This window comes from Ambystoma mexicanum, chromosome 3q (assembly GCF_040938575.1).
Source record: "Ambystoma mexicanum isolate Mex_15411 chromosome 3q, UKY_AmexF1_1, whole genome shotgun sequence".
Lineage (NCBI taxonomy): Eukaryota > Metazoa > Chordata > Amphibia > Caudata > Ambystomatidae > Ambystoma > Ambystoma mexicanum.
The window spans coordinates 244,484,073-244,506,354 of NC_090926.1; the positions used below are offsets into that span (position 1 = coordinate 244,484,073).

General features: G+C 42.9%; 1 protein-coding gene across 1 annotated transcript in view; it reads left to right on the top strand.

The window, feature by feature from the left end:
• The window catches only part of LOC138582397 (aquaporin-2-like), a 24,080-nt gene extending 2,028 nt beyond the window's left edge, over nucleotides 1–22,052 (top strand). Inside the window, exons 2-4 of the mRNA XM_069653663.1 lie at nucleotides 2,221–2,385; nucleotides 3,180–3,260; nucleotides 20,145–22,052. Coding sequence (XP_069509764.1) covers nucleotides 2,221–2,385; nucleotides 3,180–3,260; nucleotides 20,145–20,339 — 441 coding nt within the window. The 3' untranslated portion in view covers nucleotides 20,340–22,052. The remainder of the gene's footprint in view (nucleotides 1–2,220; nucleotides 2,386–3,179; nucleotides 3,261–20,144) is intronic.
• Nucleotides 22,053–22,282: the final 230 nt, after the last annotated feature.

Below are 22,282 nucleotides of genomic sequence, written 5' to 3' on the forward strand. Positions count from 1 at the left end.
GTACGTGGATTCCATAACAGACTCTCTCTCGGCCAATCAGAATGTGTGCAAGGCAGTCTATAATTCCCGATGCAGAGCTGGTTCCAAGCATTCTGACTTGAGTATAAACATGACAATAATTGTCTTTAGCTGTGTAGAAACAGAGAGAAGCATGCACCAGTTCTATTCGCCAAACCAACAAACTGATATATAAAATGGGTAATGTATATTGTTAAGGTTTCAGGTTCTCTACATTAACTTTACATGTTATGTTGGTGTGCTAATTAGTTCCCCTCATAAAAAAAAGCATGTGCCTTTTTCGTTATAAATCAGCATGTGCTAAAAGCCTTATAGACCTCGGGAGGGGTCATTATCGTGCAATAACGCGAGGGCCGGTCATTATCCTGCGATAATGACCCTTCCATCAGTTTGTAAGGCTTCATTACATGCCCATGGCTGTTTTTCTGAGTCCAGGCTGAGAGGAGAATGGAATTTGTGTTCTTCTCTAGTCTTTGCCCTCTGCCCAGTAGGATCATCCTTCTCGGTGAGGGGAGCTCAGTTGCCAGATCCATTCCCTACCTGCTTTCTCCGAAGCAAATACCTTCATTGGGGAGAGGACACTCCCTGCCTCCACGCACTCCCTTATTGCTCTTTCGAGTGAAATATTTCCCTAGGTCCTTCTGTGAGGAGGAATCCATCCTTAGGGACTTCTATAGGTCAGGCCATGTTGAGAAGAAACTGTACGGAGAGACAGGAGGGGCATTCTGGGACTTCAGCAATCAACATTCAAAGTAATGGCGCTGATCGCGTAAAGGGGTTTCAGTGATGCAGAGCCTGCAAAGAGGATTTCACGCTGGCGAGCATGTGCTGATGGTGTTCCACTGGTGTGCAAGCTGCGATGCAACCTTTCTGATGCGTCACTTGTAAATGATGGAGTCAATAATGCAGACAAAACGATGTGACGCGGACGACGCAATGGTGGTATGCGTGCTGTAGAGGATGTGACATGGCAACAGTGATGCTGAAGTTATGATAGAGGTACCTGTGATGTAGATGATGGAATGGTGTTAACAGTGGTGGGAAACTTATTTTGCTGGTATCCCGGATGTACTTGATCTTGGTGGCCTGTGTAGAGCTGTTGAGCCTGTCAGGCCAGCTCAGAGCTCTTGCGGATGCTTGGGGTAAGTGGGGTGTGAGTAGGACACCTGTAGAGTGCTTTGCACCCCTCCAGGCCATGTGTAGGGTGAAGAGGAGGGGTGAGTATGGACGGAGAAGGATAGTCGAAGTGACGGGATACAAGTGATGATGTGACGGGGTACAAGTGAAGATATAGGTTGCGTAACGGTGGCAACGGTGGTGCCCATGAAGTATACGAGGTGATGGTATAGTGAGTCATGAAGACGATGTGTTAATGGTAGGAGCCATGCAGACAATGTGACAGTGGTATGACTGAATGATGTGGACAATGTGCTTTTGGCATGATTGATGCAGAAGATGTGACGGTGGCATCAATGATGCAAGAATTGTGGTGGCAGTGACTGCAATGCTGGATGTGAGGCAGGGAGGACATGGCATACAGCAAATGTGTTTTATGATATAGCTAAAATTCAACTTTTTCTTAGACTTTACCTGCATCAGTAGGAGCCTCTAATATCAGCAATGTCAGGTTTGTCTTTATGTGAAAGTGACAATATTGATGGGAAATGTACAGCTCCAATGTCATCTAGTAAAAGGCATTGATTTCAAGCTGTGAGAATAAAGGGACCCGTGTAGAGTGCAGTGGCTTATCAAATGAAAGTTGTTTATGAAGAAGCCACAAGGAGCCTTGCTCAGCAAGAAGGAAAAGCCAGCGTGTGCTTGCTTTCTGATTCCTGGCTCGCAAAGCCTGCACGATGAGCAGTTCTGGAGATCGGTGGAGCATCCCTAAAATGCTTTTGGCGCAAATCTTTCTAAATCGAATTTGCATAGGAGTTTCTCAAAGAGGCTGCAGGCATCTCCAGATTTGCTCCAATTTTGGGATTTGTGAATCGGGTAAAAAGCAGGTGGTGCAAATATAACCTACTCAAAGGCAGATCCTCATTTGCTCGAATGCAAATCTTTCAGAATTGTGGCCCATAGGGCTTTGAAATGTTTAGGGAGTACAACGGAAACAGAGTTGCAATGTATAGACAAGAACGGCAGATTAAATTATGCCTGGCACGACTGACAAATGCAATGTCTTTTTCAAACACATCTTTGCAGCTCAGCAACAATGCAACTGCAGGCCAGGGCGTCACCGTGGAGATCATCACCACCTTGCAGCTCATCCTCTGCATTCTAGCCTCAACCGACAGCCACCGCACCGACAATGTGGGATCCCCCTCCATATCCATAGGCCTTTCCGTGTGTCTTGGACACTTATTGGGGGTAGGTACGACCATGCACACTTCACCTTTTCGAGCTCACACAAAGGGCACAGTGACTACACCGGGCAGCAGGAAGGGCAGCCCAGAATAGGGGCACAGGGATTGTTCAGCTTTAGAAGACAGGTCAGTTTAGGCAGTTTAGATGCGAACATCACCCGCTGATAGGAGGCCGTAGTCAGGGTTGTCAGAATGGTGGTTGCCATGGAGCCGTAGAGTCCTGTGAAGGAAGGAGACGCGGGCACTGGGGGAGATACAGCAAAGCGGATCCTTTCCCCAGTTCTCGGGCCGAGCAGCAAAAGGGGATTGATTGCGGTTAAGCACGCAGTAATGCTGACATCAAGGTGCTGGTGGCCAAGTTCCAGGAGCAGATACATCAGCGGGTTTGAAGCCTCAATTTGTGGGTCAACTGCTGTATATGCACGCCTCAGAGAGAGGAGCGTGGGGAAGCAAAGGTTTAAGGTGGATTATGCAGGCTCTCCTCTCTGTGGCGCTCCCCAAAGGAAGTGGTGTAAGGAAGAGCGCAGGTTGGGTGGTAGTCCAGCCTTTGTCTGTTAATGCACTTTGGGCAAAGTTATGAAAGTGGTTGGTGTGATGAAGTGGGCAGGCCCAGCCTCCCTGAACTTGCGCTGTGTGGTTTATCCCATTTCACGTTGCCCCACAATCTAACACCAATAGGAAGGAACAATTTACCCACAACATGAATACTTGGCTTTAGTAACACTCCCACAGTTTCAGGCATGCAACGAAATATGTTCTGTTAGATGAATATGTTAACATTTATCTTTATTTTTGCAGTTTTATGTTACTGGCTGCTCCATGAATCCTGCCCGATCCTTCGGCCCTGCAATAGTAACGGGGAAGTTCTACATGCATTGGGTAAGAATCTTGAAATTTACTCTAAGAAGAAAGTTAGCAGAGAGTGGGGTGTGCTCAGGGTGGCACTAAACCCATTTTATTGTGCCCCACAATTGTGTCAGCACTATAGCAGGAACAAAAGCATTGAAGTTTCTAAGGGGCCAGTGCGAGGATGGTAAAAATCTGGAGCTCAACAAAATGGCCGTCAGTGACCTTTTGAGGCTGTTTTGAGGTCATGCTCCATGCAGATGTTTGCCACATTTGACTAAAATCAAGTGTTTTCACCAGAAATATTAGACATTAACAGACAACAAGAATGACGGCAATTGCAGGTTGACTTAGCACTGGGAATGGGGGCCCAACACAAGGGGTGGATGCAGAGGACAGAAAAAAAACAATTTGAATAAATTATGATAGCGAAAAAACACATTCCTAACAATCATCTATACCCCACCCCGGTAGCACTGTATCGAAAATGTTCTTTCATGCCTGAGAACATTGGCACAAACAAGAGGTTAGAGTGTGCTCTCCTTGTCCAATTACGAAAGAGGCAGACATCTTAAATATCCACTGCCTTGAACATAGCTATTTCCTATCTGTCCACAGTCTGACCACCATTTACAACCAATACCAATACAGAACCTCTTCTTTCTATCGTCCTCCCTCGCCTCGCCTGCTCCTAGCATCACCCTCTCTCCATCTGTAGGGTATTTTGTGGAGATTTGGGGCCTGACGGTATTTTATTACCGCTGAGAAATAACTTAGCAATAATCACTCTTTGTATTCAGATTTGGCCATGTGCAACAATAATACAATGGACATGCATTATTTCAGCACCCAGACCTGCATATTTGGTATACATGGTTGGTGGTATTTTGGTGAGCATAATTCCCTTGTTTTATTTGTGGCCCCAATGTCCAGAATCCCTTATCTTCGCTTAGATTTTTCGTGTGATCACTAGAGAGACCTCAGACCTGCATTCTAGGGAAACCACAATTTCCAGGGATAGTGTTGGTGCGCCACCATGGGCAAACTCACTGACTTATTTACGACAGAGAGCTATATGTGGTAGTCTTGTGGTAATTTCCACTACCTTATATACGGTAGGGAGCTATGTTCAGAGAGTCTCTCTTCCCGTTGGCTCATGTACCTCCAACAAGTTATACTACAGTCACTCACAATTATTCATACTGATTCTGACATACACACATCTGTCTTAAAATGACCATTGCACTGTTTAAAAATCTCCCCACATCATTGGCATTGTAATGGTAAATAGAAAATAAACCACCCGTCTGTTTTCAAATATTTTCTGTATTATAAAATTTGCATTTAGACATAATCTCATTCTTTACAGCAATAAAAGGGAACAATCAAAGCATTTTCAATGACACACTGCAATTATAGTGGCGGAGAACAGAACTTAAATTGCAACATTAGCACTTGATTAAGACACGCACGGGACTTTCATTTTTCTACACTGACTGCATACTTTCGTGCACACACACAGCTCCCCCAGTTAGGTAATTACCTTATCTGTTTAGAGGATTCTCTCTGTGAATGTGGCTCTCTTGGCTTAACTCCAACGAAAAGGGACGCTTGCCTTCTCAAGCCGGGGTCATTGCCTGGAATTCTCAGCTTTTTCAGATAGGACAGCCTCTGCCAGTGGAAATGTAATTCTTTCAGCTTTCCCCAGTCTCGACTGCAGCAGGACACCCCCACAGCCAGGTCTTCTCCCCAGTAGTGCAGAAAGATGTCTCTCTGTCTTTTTCCCTGCTACTGCCCACTAAAACTTTCCTCTCAGCCCTCTTTATGACGTGTTCCAATGAAATCCATCATCTCTCATCCTCCTACTTTTAAACAATAGCTTCGCTTATACATTTGCAATTGTTGCAAATCTGACTTCCTTCCTCCTGCAGTTACTGTGCACAACAACACGGATAATCAGGCAGAGAAGAGAGGAAAAATCTGCACACTCATTTAACTGGTTTTCAAAATATGCCTAATTCTGCAGTAGAGAACACATTTTATTAGTGAGTTATAATAAAATAAGGTTTTATTAGTCAGGTTAATGGTTAATATGTTAGCTGTTAATTTTCAAATGTGTCTCTAGCAATATAGGCATTTCAGGTGAAAAATAGTGTGCATTTTTAAATGAACACGTGTGCTTTTAACTGTAAAAATAGCTTTGCATCTTATATGTTAAAATCGTTTTTTGACTGAATAGCCTGTCTTTCCTTGTTAATCTGCTAACCCATATAGCAATGCACCGCACCCTTGTGGTGGTGCTGAAAAAAAAAAATGCTACTTGTGCAGTAGTGCTGTAATGCTACTTGTGCAGTAGTGCTGTAATGCTACTTGTACAGTAGTGCTGTAACATGCCAAATATCCTTACATATACCCTCCTTTTGTTTTTAGAACTTGGCTATAATCCAAGCCAATTCCTAAAAACAACTTGTTCTATTTTTTTTTTTTTACAATATAGCAATCCAACAAAATGAATATTCATGTGCATCAATGAAAATTTGCAATTAACATTTCATCTGAGTCCATCAGTTCATAAAATGTTCCACATTTGCCTTCTCAGTGGAAGTGGCATTACTTTAAGTTTAAATTTTCCAAGTCAATTAAAAACAATGAAATAAAACAACTAACTAAAACAAATAAGTAATATAACAAGTTAAAATAAATAATTAAAATAATAAATACGTGGAACTTCATATGCCGGAACTTTTGCTTTGTCTCTTTTGGTATATCCCGACCAGCGAAGTTATTCGGTTCATTCGAGTACTCTTTCATCTTGGCAATCTTGAATCCACAGTAGTCATCTCTTTTGGCATTCCGGTTATTTTGTCTTCACCTCCACCTGGAGGCAGGCATCTTTTGGTCTTCATCCAGGGGACTCCAGGACTCCATCGTCTCCCGTGGCCTCTGATCCCGGAACCTCCGATCAAATAATGTTAATTGTCTAAATCAAAATAGAAAATAAACAGATTAAGTACATAGCACAATACTAACTTCATCCTTTTGCCAAAAATAAAACATGCTTGGTAAAAATACTTCGTTTTTTTTTTTCTTTTTTCTGAAATTAAACACAAGTTAAAAGAAAACAAACACATATAAAACAGCATTCAATATTTAATACACTTTCTCTCTGCACACCAACCACGAGCTTCCGTTATAATTATTCCCCGTGATTCCAAATTTTTAATAATCTCTGCCAATGATTCTAAACATGCCAGCGGTAGTCTATACTGGCGCACAAACACTGGATTTCTGCTACAACCTTCTGGTAGTGTGGCCACATGTAAATCAGTTAAACCACAATCATAAGCATCTTTTGCAAATACATCCTTAAACTCCATAAATATTTCCCTCAGATTGCGTCGATCCTCATCGCTGTTACATGCATCCGCTAAGGAGATCTGCTCTTCTACCATTCTGGAAAATTCTGGAAACTCTTCTGGTAAAGGAATCTCAGCGCTTTCCTCTAACTGTGTGGCTGTGTCTTTTTGTAGAGCTGCCACTTTCAAATATTTTGGCAGATCAGCTTCCACTTCAATGGGCTGATTTCCTGTTTCATTTTCATTTAAATTAAATATTATGCAATCCTCTTGATGGCAGCACACTGTCTCATTTGAATCATAAGGATACACAGAGTGAATTTTAAATATTCCTTTGGGCTGAGAGTCCAGGTGTTCTGGCAACTCGCCCTTGGCATCTACATATTTTTCAGGAATATTCCCAATCACCATGTTATTTAAATCTGCCGTATAATGTGATTTTTGTATGGCCATTCCTAATGGGGAGTTTTCCTCTAAATGAATATCCTGACAACCTTTATTATTCACCATGATTTTTACAGATCCCTCACCAATGTCTACCAATGGAATGTATTCATAATCCAGGCCTTGCTGTTTTATGGATTCATTCAGGCATACAAATGCATCAGAGCCTTTCATCTGCTGTCCATTTTTGCATTTCAGTGTTATTGCAAACTGTTTTGTAAATGCAGGAACAATAGTATTTTTCCTCATCTGTAATTCGACTGCATAAGGAACTAGTTGTGCACAATGATAAGCCCTTCTTTTGTCTCCAAATTCAGGCGCCGGCCCACCTAGGCGTGACCATATTTTTTGATTAAGGAAATCTAACACCATACACATTCTGTGCATGATGTCATTGCCCATGTAAAATTCATTTTGTGCTCCACTCACTATCCATACATTATGGTAAATTGCTTTCTGCCCAATGCTAATTTTAAGCATGCATCTGCCTGTAATTCGGTTTTCAAAGTCTGGACTGTCCAACCCAGAAACATATTGGTTTTTAATCCTAAATTTCGGGATTTCTTCCCTCTCCATAATTTTTTGCAACAATTTCTCATTAATGAAACTCCTTTCATGTTCAAGCGCTAAAGTGGCTTTTATTGTTTTAAGATAATCATTTATACCAGCGTGAACCCATGGTTGCTCATCTTCCATGTGTATCTCTGCCAGAGTGGTAATGTGTTTTTCTGAATCTGTTTTAGGAACAATATTCTGTTTGCATGTATTCTCTTTTAAATAGAAACGTAATGTGTGTTCGTCTATGGCAGTCTGCCAATCTTTCCTTGGGTCCAAGTATATTTGTACAGGTAGTTTTTCATTGTCGCTCTGATCTTTGTCTTGACACCTTAATATAACAGTGACACTAGGTATGCAGCTATTCTGGAGATATACCTCCACAGCATCATTTGTTTTGGCAATGGTGTGACATTCTTTTATATTGCTGTTTTGTGATTTTAGTTTCTTAGGCCTCAATGGTTTTTTGGTTAAGGACCACAGCACTCCATTCACCCCATCTATGAGAGGAGACAATCTTTTCAGGCAATCTGTCCCCATCAGAAATGGAATTTCACAAATAGATGTGATCAATACCTCTTGTTTCATTCTGTGCTTTCCTATTTTTATGTCAACCTCAGTTACACCTATGATGGGCACCTCCTCCCCATTAAAGTTATGCACTGGGCCTTGATTTGCCTTCACTGTGATCTGACTCTGTGGAGGCCTCCCTTCATTGATACTCTTTACCAGCTCCTTGGACATAATTGTGGCCTGTGCGCCAGTGTCAATCATAGCAAAGGTGTGGCATTTTTCTTCTACAGTGATGGGTGCATAATATCTGTCCTCAACTTCCTCTAATACACATAAGAAATGTGAATTCTTACTGATTTCAGGGCTCACCTTTCTCAGGTCTTTTTCACTTTTGGCTAAGCACATTGGTAAATGAAAAGACATTTTTCCCTCCTTTTTACCCATTTCTGTGCGAGATATTTTATTCATTTCTCCATGTTCAGAGGTTTTTTGGAGTGTGGCCACCGTTCGCCCATCCATCTGGGTAACATCAGAGACCACATTACAACCTTCCAACTGAACATGTGTCACAACATCATTCAGCAATTTGTCATTTTTTAATTCTGTGCATTTGTGATCATTTAGTGTAATACCAGCCCTTTCAGCCTCTTCAAAAATATGTGGCTCAAAGAATTTTTCAGGTGATTGACTTGTACCCTCCTTGTGAGTATTTCCTTTTTCTGTCTGTGTTTGGTAATTGTTTTGCTTGCCCAGGGAAGGAGCTATGGCATCCCCACTTACTCCCTGTTCACTGGTATTCCCCATGCATGAGTCATTTTTCTTAAATCTGTCCCTTTGTTCTTTTGGAATTCCTAATGTTTCTTTTTCATTTGTGCAAATCCTTACTGTTTTATTTAGCTCTAAGTTAAACCGTACCTCTTTTTTAGAAGTATTTGCACTTTCTGTCACAATTTCATTTACTGGTACTTTCATTTTTAATCCATTAGACATCTCAGAGTCGTTATGCAAAATTATATCAGAGCTATCTGTCATTTTGGCACTGCAGTTATCATGAGTACTTAGTCACTTTTCGGAAGCCCCCCGGTCATTGCTATGGCCATCAGCCCCCTCTTTGGAAGGTTGTTTTTGCGCTGTATAGAGCTTTCCTATTTGCTCAGCTAACATTTTCACTTGGGCCTCAAGGCATTGGAACCTTTCCACCTCTCTAGGATCCTCTTTCTGTGGCCTAGGTCGATATTGGTTGTTTTCCCCCTGATTGGATCTATTCTGATACCTCTCAGGTGATTGATACCGGTTGGGATGGTTTCTGAACTCTTGATTCATTTGTGGAGGGGAGCGGGTTGCACCCATCCTTTGATTATAGTCCCCTGGTGGGGAATCATTGTACTGGCGTGGACTGTAGTTCACGTTTTGCTTCATGTCCTGTTTCTCAGATTGTGGGTACTGGCCCCTATATTGATTTCCATTATCAGTAAATCGATCCACATATCGGGGCCTATCCTGATTACCATATATCATGGTGCTGGGATCAAATCTGCTCTGTGTCCCCAATGACTGGTAGGGACCATCATTTCTTTGATCTTGATTTTGTCTCTGATTATTGTTCATACCTGCCATATCAGACCGGTATCTTACCCGGGGTCTATCTCCTAAATATCTAGGGCTGATGTAGCTCTCTCTATTACTAGGATCATGTAATTGGAATATTGGTACAGTAAATGGCGATCTTTGTTGATTACCCCTTTGTTCAGGTGTCACATTATTTTTACCTTGGCTTTGAGCAGACTCAAGGGACATTTTGGCTGACCTGATTTCCATTACTGTGGCTGAGGGTTCTTTAGATTTAGGCCTAGTATCTTTCATTTTATCACTTTCTCTACCCTGACAATAGAGTACCTCATATAGCTTGGTGCTTTGATGTACAATCCATTCAAGGGACTTGTCACGGTCAAATTCACGGACCAATTGGGATATAATGTCTTTCTGTAGCCCATAGAAGTATGCGGTTTTAAACTCATTGGAATTTGAGTCAAAAGATACATCAAAGCGAGAGAATGCTCTTTTTAAGTCTTGTAAAAATTGGCGAGGTGATGTATTAGGTCCAGCAGTAATAGTGTACGCAACTTTCTTTGCCTCCTGCAATGACTGAAAAGGAGAAAAATGGCGCCTAATTTCTTTTTCAAACTCCAGCCATGTCATATTCTGCTGTTCATTTAATCCCCTTATGATGCTGGCCGTCGGGGCATCTAAAGTTAAATGAAAATATTGTCTGTACTGTTCCTTAGGTATCTGGAGCGCTTTAAAAATGTCATGCACCGCTTCTAAGTGATCCTCAATGCAGCATTCACCTCCCTTTTTAAATGGTTTGATCAGGGCTTTAATGGATTTCATTATTTTTATGGGGCTACTTGTTGCAATGCATGGAATTGCACTATTTTGTGATTCAATCCTGTTTTCAGGTGTATGAGATTGGTGGCTGCCCCCAATGGGAGTATCAAATCCCCCAAGGGCGCTGCAACCAAGTTCAGTCACCGGCCCAGTCACTGGGGCACTAGCTCTTTGGGCAGAGCTAGAATTCACCTCCACTCCATTGAATGTGGTGCCCTGCCGCCTCTCCTGGGACCTGGGAATGCACATTTGCTGTTCTAAGTCCTTACACTTTTTAAGGAGTCTGTTGGCTTCATCATGCAAATAATTATTTTCATCACTCATTTTATTAATTGCCTCCTGCATATCGCACATTTGCATTTGGCATTCATTGAACTCTTTACTTCTCTTGTCTCTTTCTTGGATCATTTTAATCATTTCTTGTTCTACACTCTGGAGATCACCTTCTTTTTCGCAATGTTCTTTTTGTAAAATCTGCATTTCTGAAACAACCTCATCTTTATCCTGCCTAATGTGATCCACTAAGGCTTTTAAGTGTGTCAATTCTTGCTCACTATCTTCAAATTGTTTCTTGTTTTTGGATAACTGAGTATCAAAGTCTCTGCATTTTAATTGCATGTCTTTTTGGCATACATCCAATTCTGCTCTCAACATTTCCTGATTTTTACTTGCCCCATCTAATTCAGTCTTTAACCTGTTAATTAGCTGAGTATCATTCTCTTGCATTCGCAGTGACTTGTTTAAAATAAACCATATTTTGCCGCATAGCCGTATTAAACAGTCTTTCTCTGCACTTTTATCGGCTGCATTCAATAATCTTGTAAGGCAGACCTGAATTATGCTGCCTTCTGCAAAAATATTGTCTAGTTTTTCTTTCTGCACCTCACCCTGAATGCGGTTACTCCATTCTAAGGTACTGTTCGAAGACCAATTCCCATGTGCAAATAACTTTGCCTCTAAATATTGCACTAGATCTGAGAATGTGGTTTCCCTTTGTGACATTCTGAAATTCGTTTCTAGTGGCACACTGCTATTATAAAATGGGTTCCCTTTAATGTGCAAATGGCAGTGTGAGACACGCTTGCCACGCCCAGTAGGTACTCTATGATCACTTTCCCGGCCTGCAACGCACCATAAATATGTAGGGTATTTTGTGGAGATTTGGGGCCTGACGGTATTTTATTACCGCTGAGAAATAACTTAGCAATAATCACTCTTTGTATTCAGATTTGGCCATGTGCAACAATAATACAATGGACATGCATTATTTCAGCACCCAGACCTGCATATTTGGTATACATGGTTGGTGGTATTTTGGTGAGCATAATTCCCTTGTTTTATTTGTGGCCCCAATGTCCAGAATCCCTTATCTTCGCTTAGATTTTTCGTGTGATCACTAGAGAGACCTCAGACCTGCATTCTAGGGAAACCACAATTTCCAGGGATAGTGTTGGTGCGCCACCATGGGCAAACTCACTGACTTATTTACGACAGAGAGCTATATGTGGTAGTCTTGTGGTAATTTCCACTACCTTATATACGGTAGGGAGCTATGTTCAGAGAGTCTCTCTTCCCGTTGGCTCATGTACCTCCAACAAGTTATACTACAGTCACTCACAATTATTCATACTGATTCTGACATACACACATCTGTCTTAAAATGACCATTGCACTGTTTAAAAATCTCCCCACATCATTGGCATTGTAATGGTAAATAGAAAATAAACCACCCGTCTGTTTTCAAATATTTTCTGTATTATAAAATTTGCATTTAGACATAATCTCATTCTTTACAGCAATAAAAGGGAACAATCAAAGCATTTTCAATGACACACTGCAATTATAGTGGCGGAGAACAGAACTTAAATTGCAACATTAGCACTTGATTAAGACACGCACGGGACTTTCATTTTTCTACACTGACTGCATACTTTCGTGCACACACACAGCTCCCCCAGTTAGGTAATTACCTTATCTGTTTAGAGGATTCTCTCTGTGAATGTGGCTCTCTTGGCTTAACTCCAACGAAAAGGGACGCTTGCCTTCTCAAGCCGGGGTCATTGCCTGGAATTCTCAGCTTTTTCAGATAGGACAGCCTCTGCCAGTGGAAATGTAATTCTTTCAGCTTTCCCCAGTCTCGACTGCAGCAGGACACCCCCACAGCCAGGTCTTCTCCCCAGTAGTGCAGAAAGATGTCTCTCTGTCTTTTTCCCTGCTACTGCCCACTAAAACTTTCCTCTCAGCCCTCTTTATGACGTGTTCCAATGAAATCCATCATCTCTCATCCTCCTACTTTTAAACAATAGCTTCGCTTATACATTTGCAATTGTTGCAAATCTGACTTCCTTCCTCCTGCAGTTACTGTGCACAACAACACGGATAATCAGGCAGAGAAGAGAGGAAAAATCTGCACACTCATTTAACTGGTTTTCAAAATATGCCTAATTCTGCAGTAGAGAACACATTTTATTAGTGAGTTATAATAAAATAAGGTTTTATTAGTCAGGTTAATGGTTAATATGTTAGCTGTTAATTTTCAAATGTGTCTCTAGCAATATAGGCATTTCAGGTGAAAAATAGTGTGCATTTTTAAATGAACACGTGTGCTTTTAACTGTAAAAATAGCTTTGCATCTTATATGTTAAAATCGTTTTTTGACTGAATAGCCTGTCTTTCCTTGTTAATCTGCTAACCCATATAGCAATGCACCGCACCCTTGTGGTGGTGCTGAAAAAAAAAAATGCTACTTGTGCAGTAGTGCTGTAATGCTACTTGTGCAGTAGTGCTGTAATGCTACTTGTACAGTAGTGCTGTAACATGCCAAATATCCTTACACATCTCACCACTTTCTCCTGCACTTCGATGTCAACAGCCCACTTATCTCTCTTCCCTCGGCCTGCATCACGGCCAGATCAACCATGGAGCAAAAGGTTGATCTGGACCAGGCCCCCCATATGACAAAGCCCCCACACCCCCAGATGCAACGAATGTCACAGTTCTGCGTTTTATATGAATGTGCCGTCACACCTTTGTTTGTAAAACGTGCCTGTGCAGTTATGTGCAATTAAAACCCTGTTCAGTGCATAACACCTTTTTTTCCTGAAATGGCCGAACTGAAAGCGCTCTGCTGTCCTGCTCTGCAGCACCCAACGTTGCTGACAATAGATGTTCTCTTGATGCGATGTTTTCAATGCAAAAGAACAGAGGCACCACACTGTCATACATCACATTGCTTTACAGCGCATATCTGCAAGGTCAAATAGCAATTATCTAGTGGCAAATCCGCTTCGGTTTTGCACCTTGCATATGAATTGAGACGGTGTCAAAGCAGCACGCCCCGAGCGCTGTCTTCATACAATTTACCTGTGCGCCATTCAAATCAGTATTCCCAAAGGTGCAATTGACAAGAGAAGCAGTCTGTGCCATGGATATGTGTTCTCTTGAAAGGGCCATCCATGATAGAAACACCCATCCTTGCAGAACGTGTGGCATTGCTGATACATCCGCTTTGAAGCAATGCAGTCCATATTACAAGAACTTTCTGAAAGCGTTAAAGTATATATTTAGCTGTGGGTCACAATTTTGTCATAAAATGGGGAAAAAAGCAGCAGGCCTTTGGCTGGGAGGAGTGTTCGCCTGGCAGTTTTTAGATACCGACCAATTATCCTGATTTTCACGGGAGACTCCTGTTTTTCTTTAGCCCACACTGTTGATTTTTCACAATCATCTTCAACTTCCTCCCACCAAAAATTGACATTCATTCAATACACGTCAATGGGGTAAAAACGACCTAATTCTGGTACACAATCCCCACCTTAAATGTGTCCAAATGTTGGACCATCAGATTTCTCCACAGCATAGCAGAATGTATTTATTTGGATTTATAAAGTGCCCAGCGGCCTGGAGGAATCCTGGCGCTGTTACAGAATATTCACTTAACAGGTTAGGCCAGACATTACAGAGGCGGCAATACAAACTCAATAACAGTGTTGAAGGGGAGTTCCCTAGGCTACAGAGGAACAGTGTAAGAAACAGTATGGTAAACATTCTACTTGAATAACTCAGTTTTCAGCACCTTTCTGAACATTGTGATGGATTCTTTGTTTCTTAAACTGAGTGGGCGGGCGTTCCAATGTCCAGGATGAAACACTAGGCTTCAGAATAAACCCCTATGCTGGGACCCCTGCACTACATAACCTCCCCAATATGCAAACATTGCACTAAAAACAAAAGAAGCTAACTGGTAATTAAAACAGTTACAAGTAACTAGCAGAGACAGTAAAGTAGACAACGATATTGCAAAACACGATTCACTTTCATTATCACTTGTGTACATTTATTGCTGTTGTATAATTGGATTTTGCAATGATTTTGCTGAATGTGTCATTACAGAGAATAGCTGCTCTTGGGCCATTAAAGACTGAATATGTTTTGTCCCATTTCATTTACTGTAAGTCCCCTCACTCAGCAACAGCACCTGAAAACAAGACTTTCAGGGTAATCCAAACTTTCTGAAACGGCAAACATTTCTTTGCATGGTGAATACATTGCAACACGGAAAGCAGTTTCGCTACCCACAGCCAGAAGTTCTATTAGTAAACCCAGCGAGAGACTATCTGAATGAAACAAGCATTCTGATTGGCTCTCGCCAGGTCCCTACCCAGCCGGAAATCTTTCCGTCGGGATTCCACGGCCTTTGTCCCCGGCGGGGGGCGTGGCAACGCCTCAGCCAATGAGGAGGCTCAAAGCGGGACCATCCCCGCTCCGAGCCTACCCGCGGCTGAGAGCTGCCTTCGCCCCCCGCCGGGGACTCGGGTAAGTGTTTTTTTTTTTTTTTGTTTTAAAATCCCTTCACTCCCTTCCACCCGCCCCCCCACCCCAATTTACCTTCTTGGTCCTGCGTCCCCGGCGGGGGACGAGGGAAGCCTCCAGCCGTGTGGAGACTCGGAGCGGGGCCACGACTGGGGGCTTCCCTCGTCCCCCGCCGGGGACGCAGGTACGTTTTTTTCCCTCTTCCCCCCATCCCACTCCCGCCCTCCCAACCCCACTTACCTTCATTTTGATCCTTTTTCGGCAGCGGACGCGCTGGGAACACAGCGTTTCGGGACAAAAAAAAAGCTTTTAGTGCCCCGATCACGTAATTATTGTGGGCCAGGGTACTAATATCAATAGAACCCTCGCGTCGGGGGCATTACCGACTCTGGTAATGCCCCGGGGCCTTCGGTAAGGCCCCCGACGCTCGGGTTCTATTGCTTAAGTAAAACACGCGTGAGACTTTTTTAAAAATTGTTTTATTGGTGAACACCGCACACGGATTCACATCTAGGGATTTCCACTTTTGGCAGCTAAGGCACAGTGAGATTAGACAATTTGCCCAGGTTCACAGTCTTTGGTTATGTGGTGAAGCGGCATTTGAACCCAGTCTGCAATACAGACACTAGGGTGCATACCCTCTCATCTCTAATTGGAACAGGTATGTGCTAATGGGAATTTGAGCAAATATTCACTAGGTTTTACAGCAGTACTTGGCAGTGGTAAAGTCACCAGTGAAATAACATGCAAAATAAAGTAAATCTTGTCCTTGTTTTACACAGCAGGGTACTTGTTAGGCTCTCCTCCGGCTTCTAATCACACCATATTTGGCCTTCTAAAGGGACATCCCACTAACAATAGGTCTTGCCTATTGACACTTAAAGATGTGTCTCAATTCGTCTACCACTAATCGCTCCCCATTTAAAAAGCTCTGTTTACAAATAAGACCTTCAATACACACTTGACAGACTCAGTGCTGCCCTGTTTATTTCGTTGGACTAGAAATTCAAAGCAAAAGATACAGACAATAGCAATGGGCCTGTACATTAATCTCCGAATGCTGGATGGAAACAGCTGATTATATGCCCTCAAAGTGCCTGTGTTGCCCTCAACCACCCGCTTTGCCCATCCCACGAAACAGGCTCTAGTTCCTGTGAGGGCCACCCAGGCACAGAGACAGACATCTAAAAACACTTGTTAGCCAACTGCAGAAACTCATTTGTTCATCCTGGACTTTGAGTCACTGTTGCATAGGGGCGAGACTGCCTTCTATGTTTTTTGCCGCACTTCCTCAAAGTTTCAGCATAACATGGCTGATCAGGGACCCGTACGAAGAGTTGCTATCTCCGGTGACTCGCCTGGAAATGAGTAGTTGTGTGTAACCCTAGTGAAGCACTGGCTAGTGAATAGAAGTGAGTTCCAAATAGATGGCATCGCAGTGACACCATTCATTGCAAACACACGAGCTGTGCAGAGGTGAGCTGGGTAGTTGCCTATGGCTTTACCCCATCAGCTGAGCCCCCATATTCAACCCAAATCTCCATCTTTGCTTTTATTTACAATCATGTGTGAAGTTTTCAAACTTCTTACGAATCACATTTCATAATGTTCACATGCCAGCCTATCATTCTTTACAGTGTGGTAAACCAGGTGCCAGTATAGAGGTACAAGAAGACCCATTAGCAATGGCCTCAGGGGAAGTCAGTTAAAATGTACTTGTCAAGTTGTATTTCATCCTTGACTTCTGCAGGGCTTCTTGAAAGCGCTGATGGGATGCTGGTTAAACGGAATAGGTAAATGTCAGGAAAAAAATTACTGACCCCACCAAAAGACCTAAAACACACACTACAAAAGTTCTAACTACCAAAAGTTCAAACTTTTCGTGGTATGTTTTTAGGTGTTTTGGTCGGGTTGCTGTGAATTATTATTATTTTTTAAACCAGGGGTTGGGGGGTGTCCCCCGCAACACCCCCTCACTACAGTGAGCAGGGGTTTACGGGACACACCCCCACAACTATCCCGACAGAACAAAATTATTATTTTTTTAAAAATGGAGGCTGTGGGGATGTCCCCCACAACATCCCGCTTACTATACTGGACAGTATAGTGCTCGAGATTTGAGGGGGGCATCCCTGCATGTTCGCATGGGAAATGTACGAACATTTTGTATTCGTGCATTTCCCATTCGAACATTTCCATCACGGCAAAATCAGCCACAGAAAAATCACGTAGATCCTGGTAAACATCCCAAGCAAAGCATGGAGGACTGTGCATTTTATGATCAATGGTCAGCTAGTGGGAGATCGCAGCGACGACAGACTCCGATTCCAGCCACAAAGATCTGCATGTTAAGGCGCCTGCTGGGGAGATTGGTGTGCAGTGTGTGTAACCCCAATCATATCTCCTAACAGATCATGTTCTCCAACCCTGGTCTCTTGTAAACTGAGCCTTCCTTGACTTTCATTCTGCTCTTAATTCCATTTCTGAACACCACTTCCTAGCTCGCACTTCCGCACCCTCTCGTCTCCAACCTTCAATCTCCCGTGAGACCAGTCAACTGACGATGACCATGCAGTGGCGTTTAAGCCACACTATTTTAAAATACGTGAACAAGTGCTGTTTAATTGGATCGCTAGCTACCTAAAGGTCTACGTCTTTTCGAGCTGCTTGAATCTGGCACCCGCATTCGTTACTCTATGGTGCTGAGTGACATCTCCAACTTACTGACTAATATTCACTAGTGCTCACCAATCAAAACACTCAACCTTCTTCATATTTTGTCACCCTTTGACACTGTCAGCTATCCCTCTGCCTCCCATATCCTCTCCAACATCACCATCCATGGCATCCAACACTCTGATTATTTGATTTATTTAAATAGTTTAAGTGCGCATGACACAACCTGCGGGGCAGTGTAGACTGCATCTGGGCACATGCGAAGTAGCAAAAAGTAAGTCACAGTAAAAGTATTATAAAAAGAGATTCGTTTTCAGACCTTTCCAGAAGGCAAAGAGGGAATTGACCATGCAGAGTTCCAGATGCAAGTGGTTCCGTCGGCGTGGTCCCAATACAGAGAATTGTCTGTCTCCTCCCACCTTATGGGTGGGGGGGGATCAGTAGATGTTGATGGAAAGATTGCAGCATTGCTTACTGGTTGATAGGAGTCATCTTGCAAGTGAGGTATTGAGGTGCCAGGACATAATCGCTCTTAAAAATTAAACACACTATCTTAAAAATAATGCATTGTTGAACAGGTAACCAACGTAATGTGTCTAAAGCATGACATTGAGGGAAATGTAGGAATTCAGAATATAAGATGGACATCTGCGGTTTGAACATTTTGGAGTTGATTCAAGAAGTATTCTGCAATATCCACGTATGACGCATTGGTGTAATTAATCCATGAGTTACCACCACAACAGTATCTTTGTGAGGTAAATAAGGTAGATTGTGTCTAAGCAGATGTGAAATGAGAGGACTTAACTACTTGGTTGACTGGATGAACTTGTCTCAAATCACTTTCCCAGATGACACAAAGATTCTTCACATTATTAGAAAAGCTTGAGGGTAAGCCAAACAGCAGAAGTAGAGATGAGCATTGACAAGAGCCTCTCAACAACGTTTGCTTTGGCACCACTAACATTATCTCAGTATTTAAAGGGTTTAATTGGAGTCTGTTGTGTGTGATCCATTTTCCAGATTCTTCAAAGCAGGACTGGAGATGGAAAAAGGTCACCAGAATTTGGCTTGGGAATTAAAGGAATGCACCTCACAGCTTGAAATGTTCCTGAGAGGAAACTGTGAAACCAATGAATAGCTTGCCTGGATATCCCAAATCAATGGTTTAAGTAGCCTAAGAGAATGGTGTGTTCTACCATGTCAAAAGTGACAGTCAGCTTTAACATTCCCAGCAAAGACAGAGGGGGGGGCACTGTTAGAATTGCTCAAGATGTGGTCACAAACAGAGACGAAATCCGTTTCTGTTCTGTGATTAGAACAGAACCCTGATGGGTCTATGATCTGTTTATATAACGATACATTGTAGTTTTATGATCACCAATTTCACCAATAATCTTTGCTATCCAAGGAAGATGAGCTATTGGATAATAATTACTCAACATAAAAGGGTATAAATAACAGTTTGTAGAAGAGGATTGATGAAAGCCTTATTTAGACCCTGGAACCACACCCTGACCCAAGGAAAGGTTGAAGAAATTCGCAATTTTGTTAAGGGCACTAACAGTAATTAAGGCAAGGAGAACTTCAAATCAAAGACCTTTATTTGTCTGTAGGCACCACCTTGCACCCTTTGCTCCAATGCCCTAATTAATCCCCCCCCCCCACCTACCCTGTCTATCCTTTCATACTTTTGCATCCCTTCCTCCCTACGACTTGAACTCTCTTCCCACTGGACATCAAGACAATCACCACAATCCCGAGCATTCAAACCCGCCATTCAACAACATCCACTCTCCCTTCAAGGCTCAGATGCACTAACACATCCCATCATACGGCCCCTCTGGCCTTCCATCTACTGCTCCTGTGTATAATGCGAGCAACGGTTTAGGGTAGTTCCAATGTGTATATATTGTTTATTATGTTGCAATGGCCTTCTGCATTGTCTCATCATATGTTTCATTGTGCCTCCTCCCACCCCATCAAGTCACGCACCCACTCACCTACACCCCTGTCACTCACCAAACTGTACCGCATTCTGAAATGAATGATCCTAGGTACAGCAGAGGTGCACAAGATTCCCCGTCCCTCTGCTGTGACCTGCGGTGTTTCTGGTAGGAACAGCATGCCTTTACAAATAAATACAAATGAGACTTGATTTTCTTCCTTGCAGGTCTTCTGGATCGGACCGTTGATAGGTGCCGTTCTGGCATCCCTCATATATAACTACATCCTGTGCCCACGGCCACAGAGCTGGTCCGAGAAGCTCGCCATATGCAAAGGAAGCACGGCATGTGAGGAAGTGGAGGAGTGGGAAGAGAAGCAGGAGCAGCCGAGGAGGAAGTCCATGGAACTCGACAGCTTCTAACCCTGGACTGAAAGAATACGGGCAGGACACTCCTGCCTAGAAAGCTGTACTCACCAAAACAGGACTAACAAGTGATATTATGCTGTGAGCCTTGCAAAAGGGAATGTAAACATGCAAAGTTATACTACATTATAAAGTTTGATGGCAAAGCACCAATCCATGATTTTGTGGGAAAGTGGAGCTATTGAATCCACCAACTGAAAATATCTGAGAAGGTAAGATGGTTACTTCCACCATTCGTGACAAGGCTTAGCCCGTGACTCTGAAGGGTCGGTGCCTACTTAAGGAACTGGACAGGCATCAGAGGAGCCCTTGATCCCACCAGCGAGGTGTATTCTGCACTGGAAGTTTATCCAGTCATGCCCATGAAAGTCACTGGCTTTTTAGCGATAGAAACACCTGAAAGCCATCGGATGCCTTTGCCAATATTTAACCTATCAATATGATGATAGGGAGCATTTTTCTTTACAATCTCATCACATTATAATTTGCTGAATGTTTGGTCACTGCTCTGCTGGCTTTACATTTTAGGCTGCATTGACATCTCTTATGGGAGTTGCTTTCAGAGTGTTGTTAATCTTGCATGCAGAGGAAAACGCCAGGCCTCCTTAATTCTCTCTTTGCTCCTGTTAACCAATGCGCACAAGGTCAAAGGCTACCAGAGCCATCACACTCCTTTCACTTTAAGCTAGAAGAATATGCAATCCTGTGCAACACTCCCTTTCACTTTTTTAAAAGAGAAGAGGGGGAATCCAGTGTTCCAGTGGTCTGTCTCTTTCCCTACCTCCCTCTCCACCTCTCTCTCACCCATCCCTCTCTCTGTCTCTCTGTCTCTCTCTCGCTCTCCCACACACTCTCTGACACTGGAAAATGCAGAATGATTATGGCTCTGGTACCTCACTATCTTAGCTAGAATGGAGAAGACATGGCCACACCAATTTTTGGAATCCAGCAGAATTTTCATTCCATGATGTTTTCTATCACTGATCCAAAAGAATGAGAAATCTATCCCCCACACACACTTCCTCCATTGGCTCTCGCTTCCCAAAGGAAACAATGGAGAATCGTTACTTTACTTCAGTGTCTCCTACTCTAGGCTCTTTCTCTCTCCCTCTCTTCTCTTTCTCTCTCTGAAACATCAAAAATAAGACAGTATGGGTCCTGTGCTTCTGACAATCTCTAATCTTAAATAGTCTTTATTCCTTTACAGTACCCACCCATCCCTGACCCGAAGAAGGTAACCGGCATGCAACAATAAGGCACACTGAGACTGACTGACCTTAACATCCCCTAAATCCCAATATCTACGCAGAGTAACAAACACACCCTACTCACCAGGCCCTCTTCACCATTATCCAGAACGTACATTCACTTGTTTTGTGGCATAGGGCAAAGGGCAAGACGCGGATGACCCTGATGAAGGCCAAGGTTAAACACTACCCCCTCCCCCAAAAGGGTGGTCAATCTAATTAGATTTGGCGGCCCAGAAACTGGTCCAAATCCAACTGAAAGATTTTCCTATACCCCTTATCCAAGCGTGGATTATTTCCATCAGTGTGAGATCAACCATCTATTCCATGTTCCACGCAACACTTTAAGTCCACTTTTTCCAAAATCAAAGTCTTGTCTAACATGAACCCTATCGTGAGCAATAGGCAATTGTTTCTCCATGAAATTCTCACTTTGGACCTCGCTAAGCAGCATGGTCGAGGGGGGAGGAGGGGTAAGGCTCAAAATGGTGCCCTAAAACTAACTGGAATCACTCCCTGACTCCCTTCTTAAGCTTATTCACAGGACAGCAGTAAATAAACATGTATTTGTTTTTTGCCCCAGCTGTGTGGTAGATCCAGCACCTGCTGTTTAACCTTAGGCAAAGTTTGTGCATTTTCCTGGGCAGCCAATTGTAGCACATTGTGACCATTTGCTGGTCATAGACTGTTTCA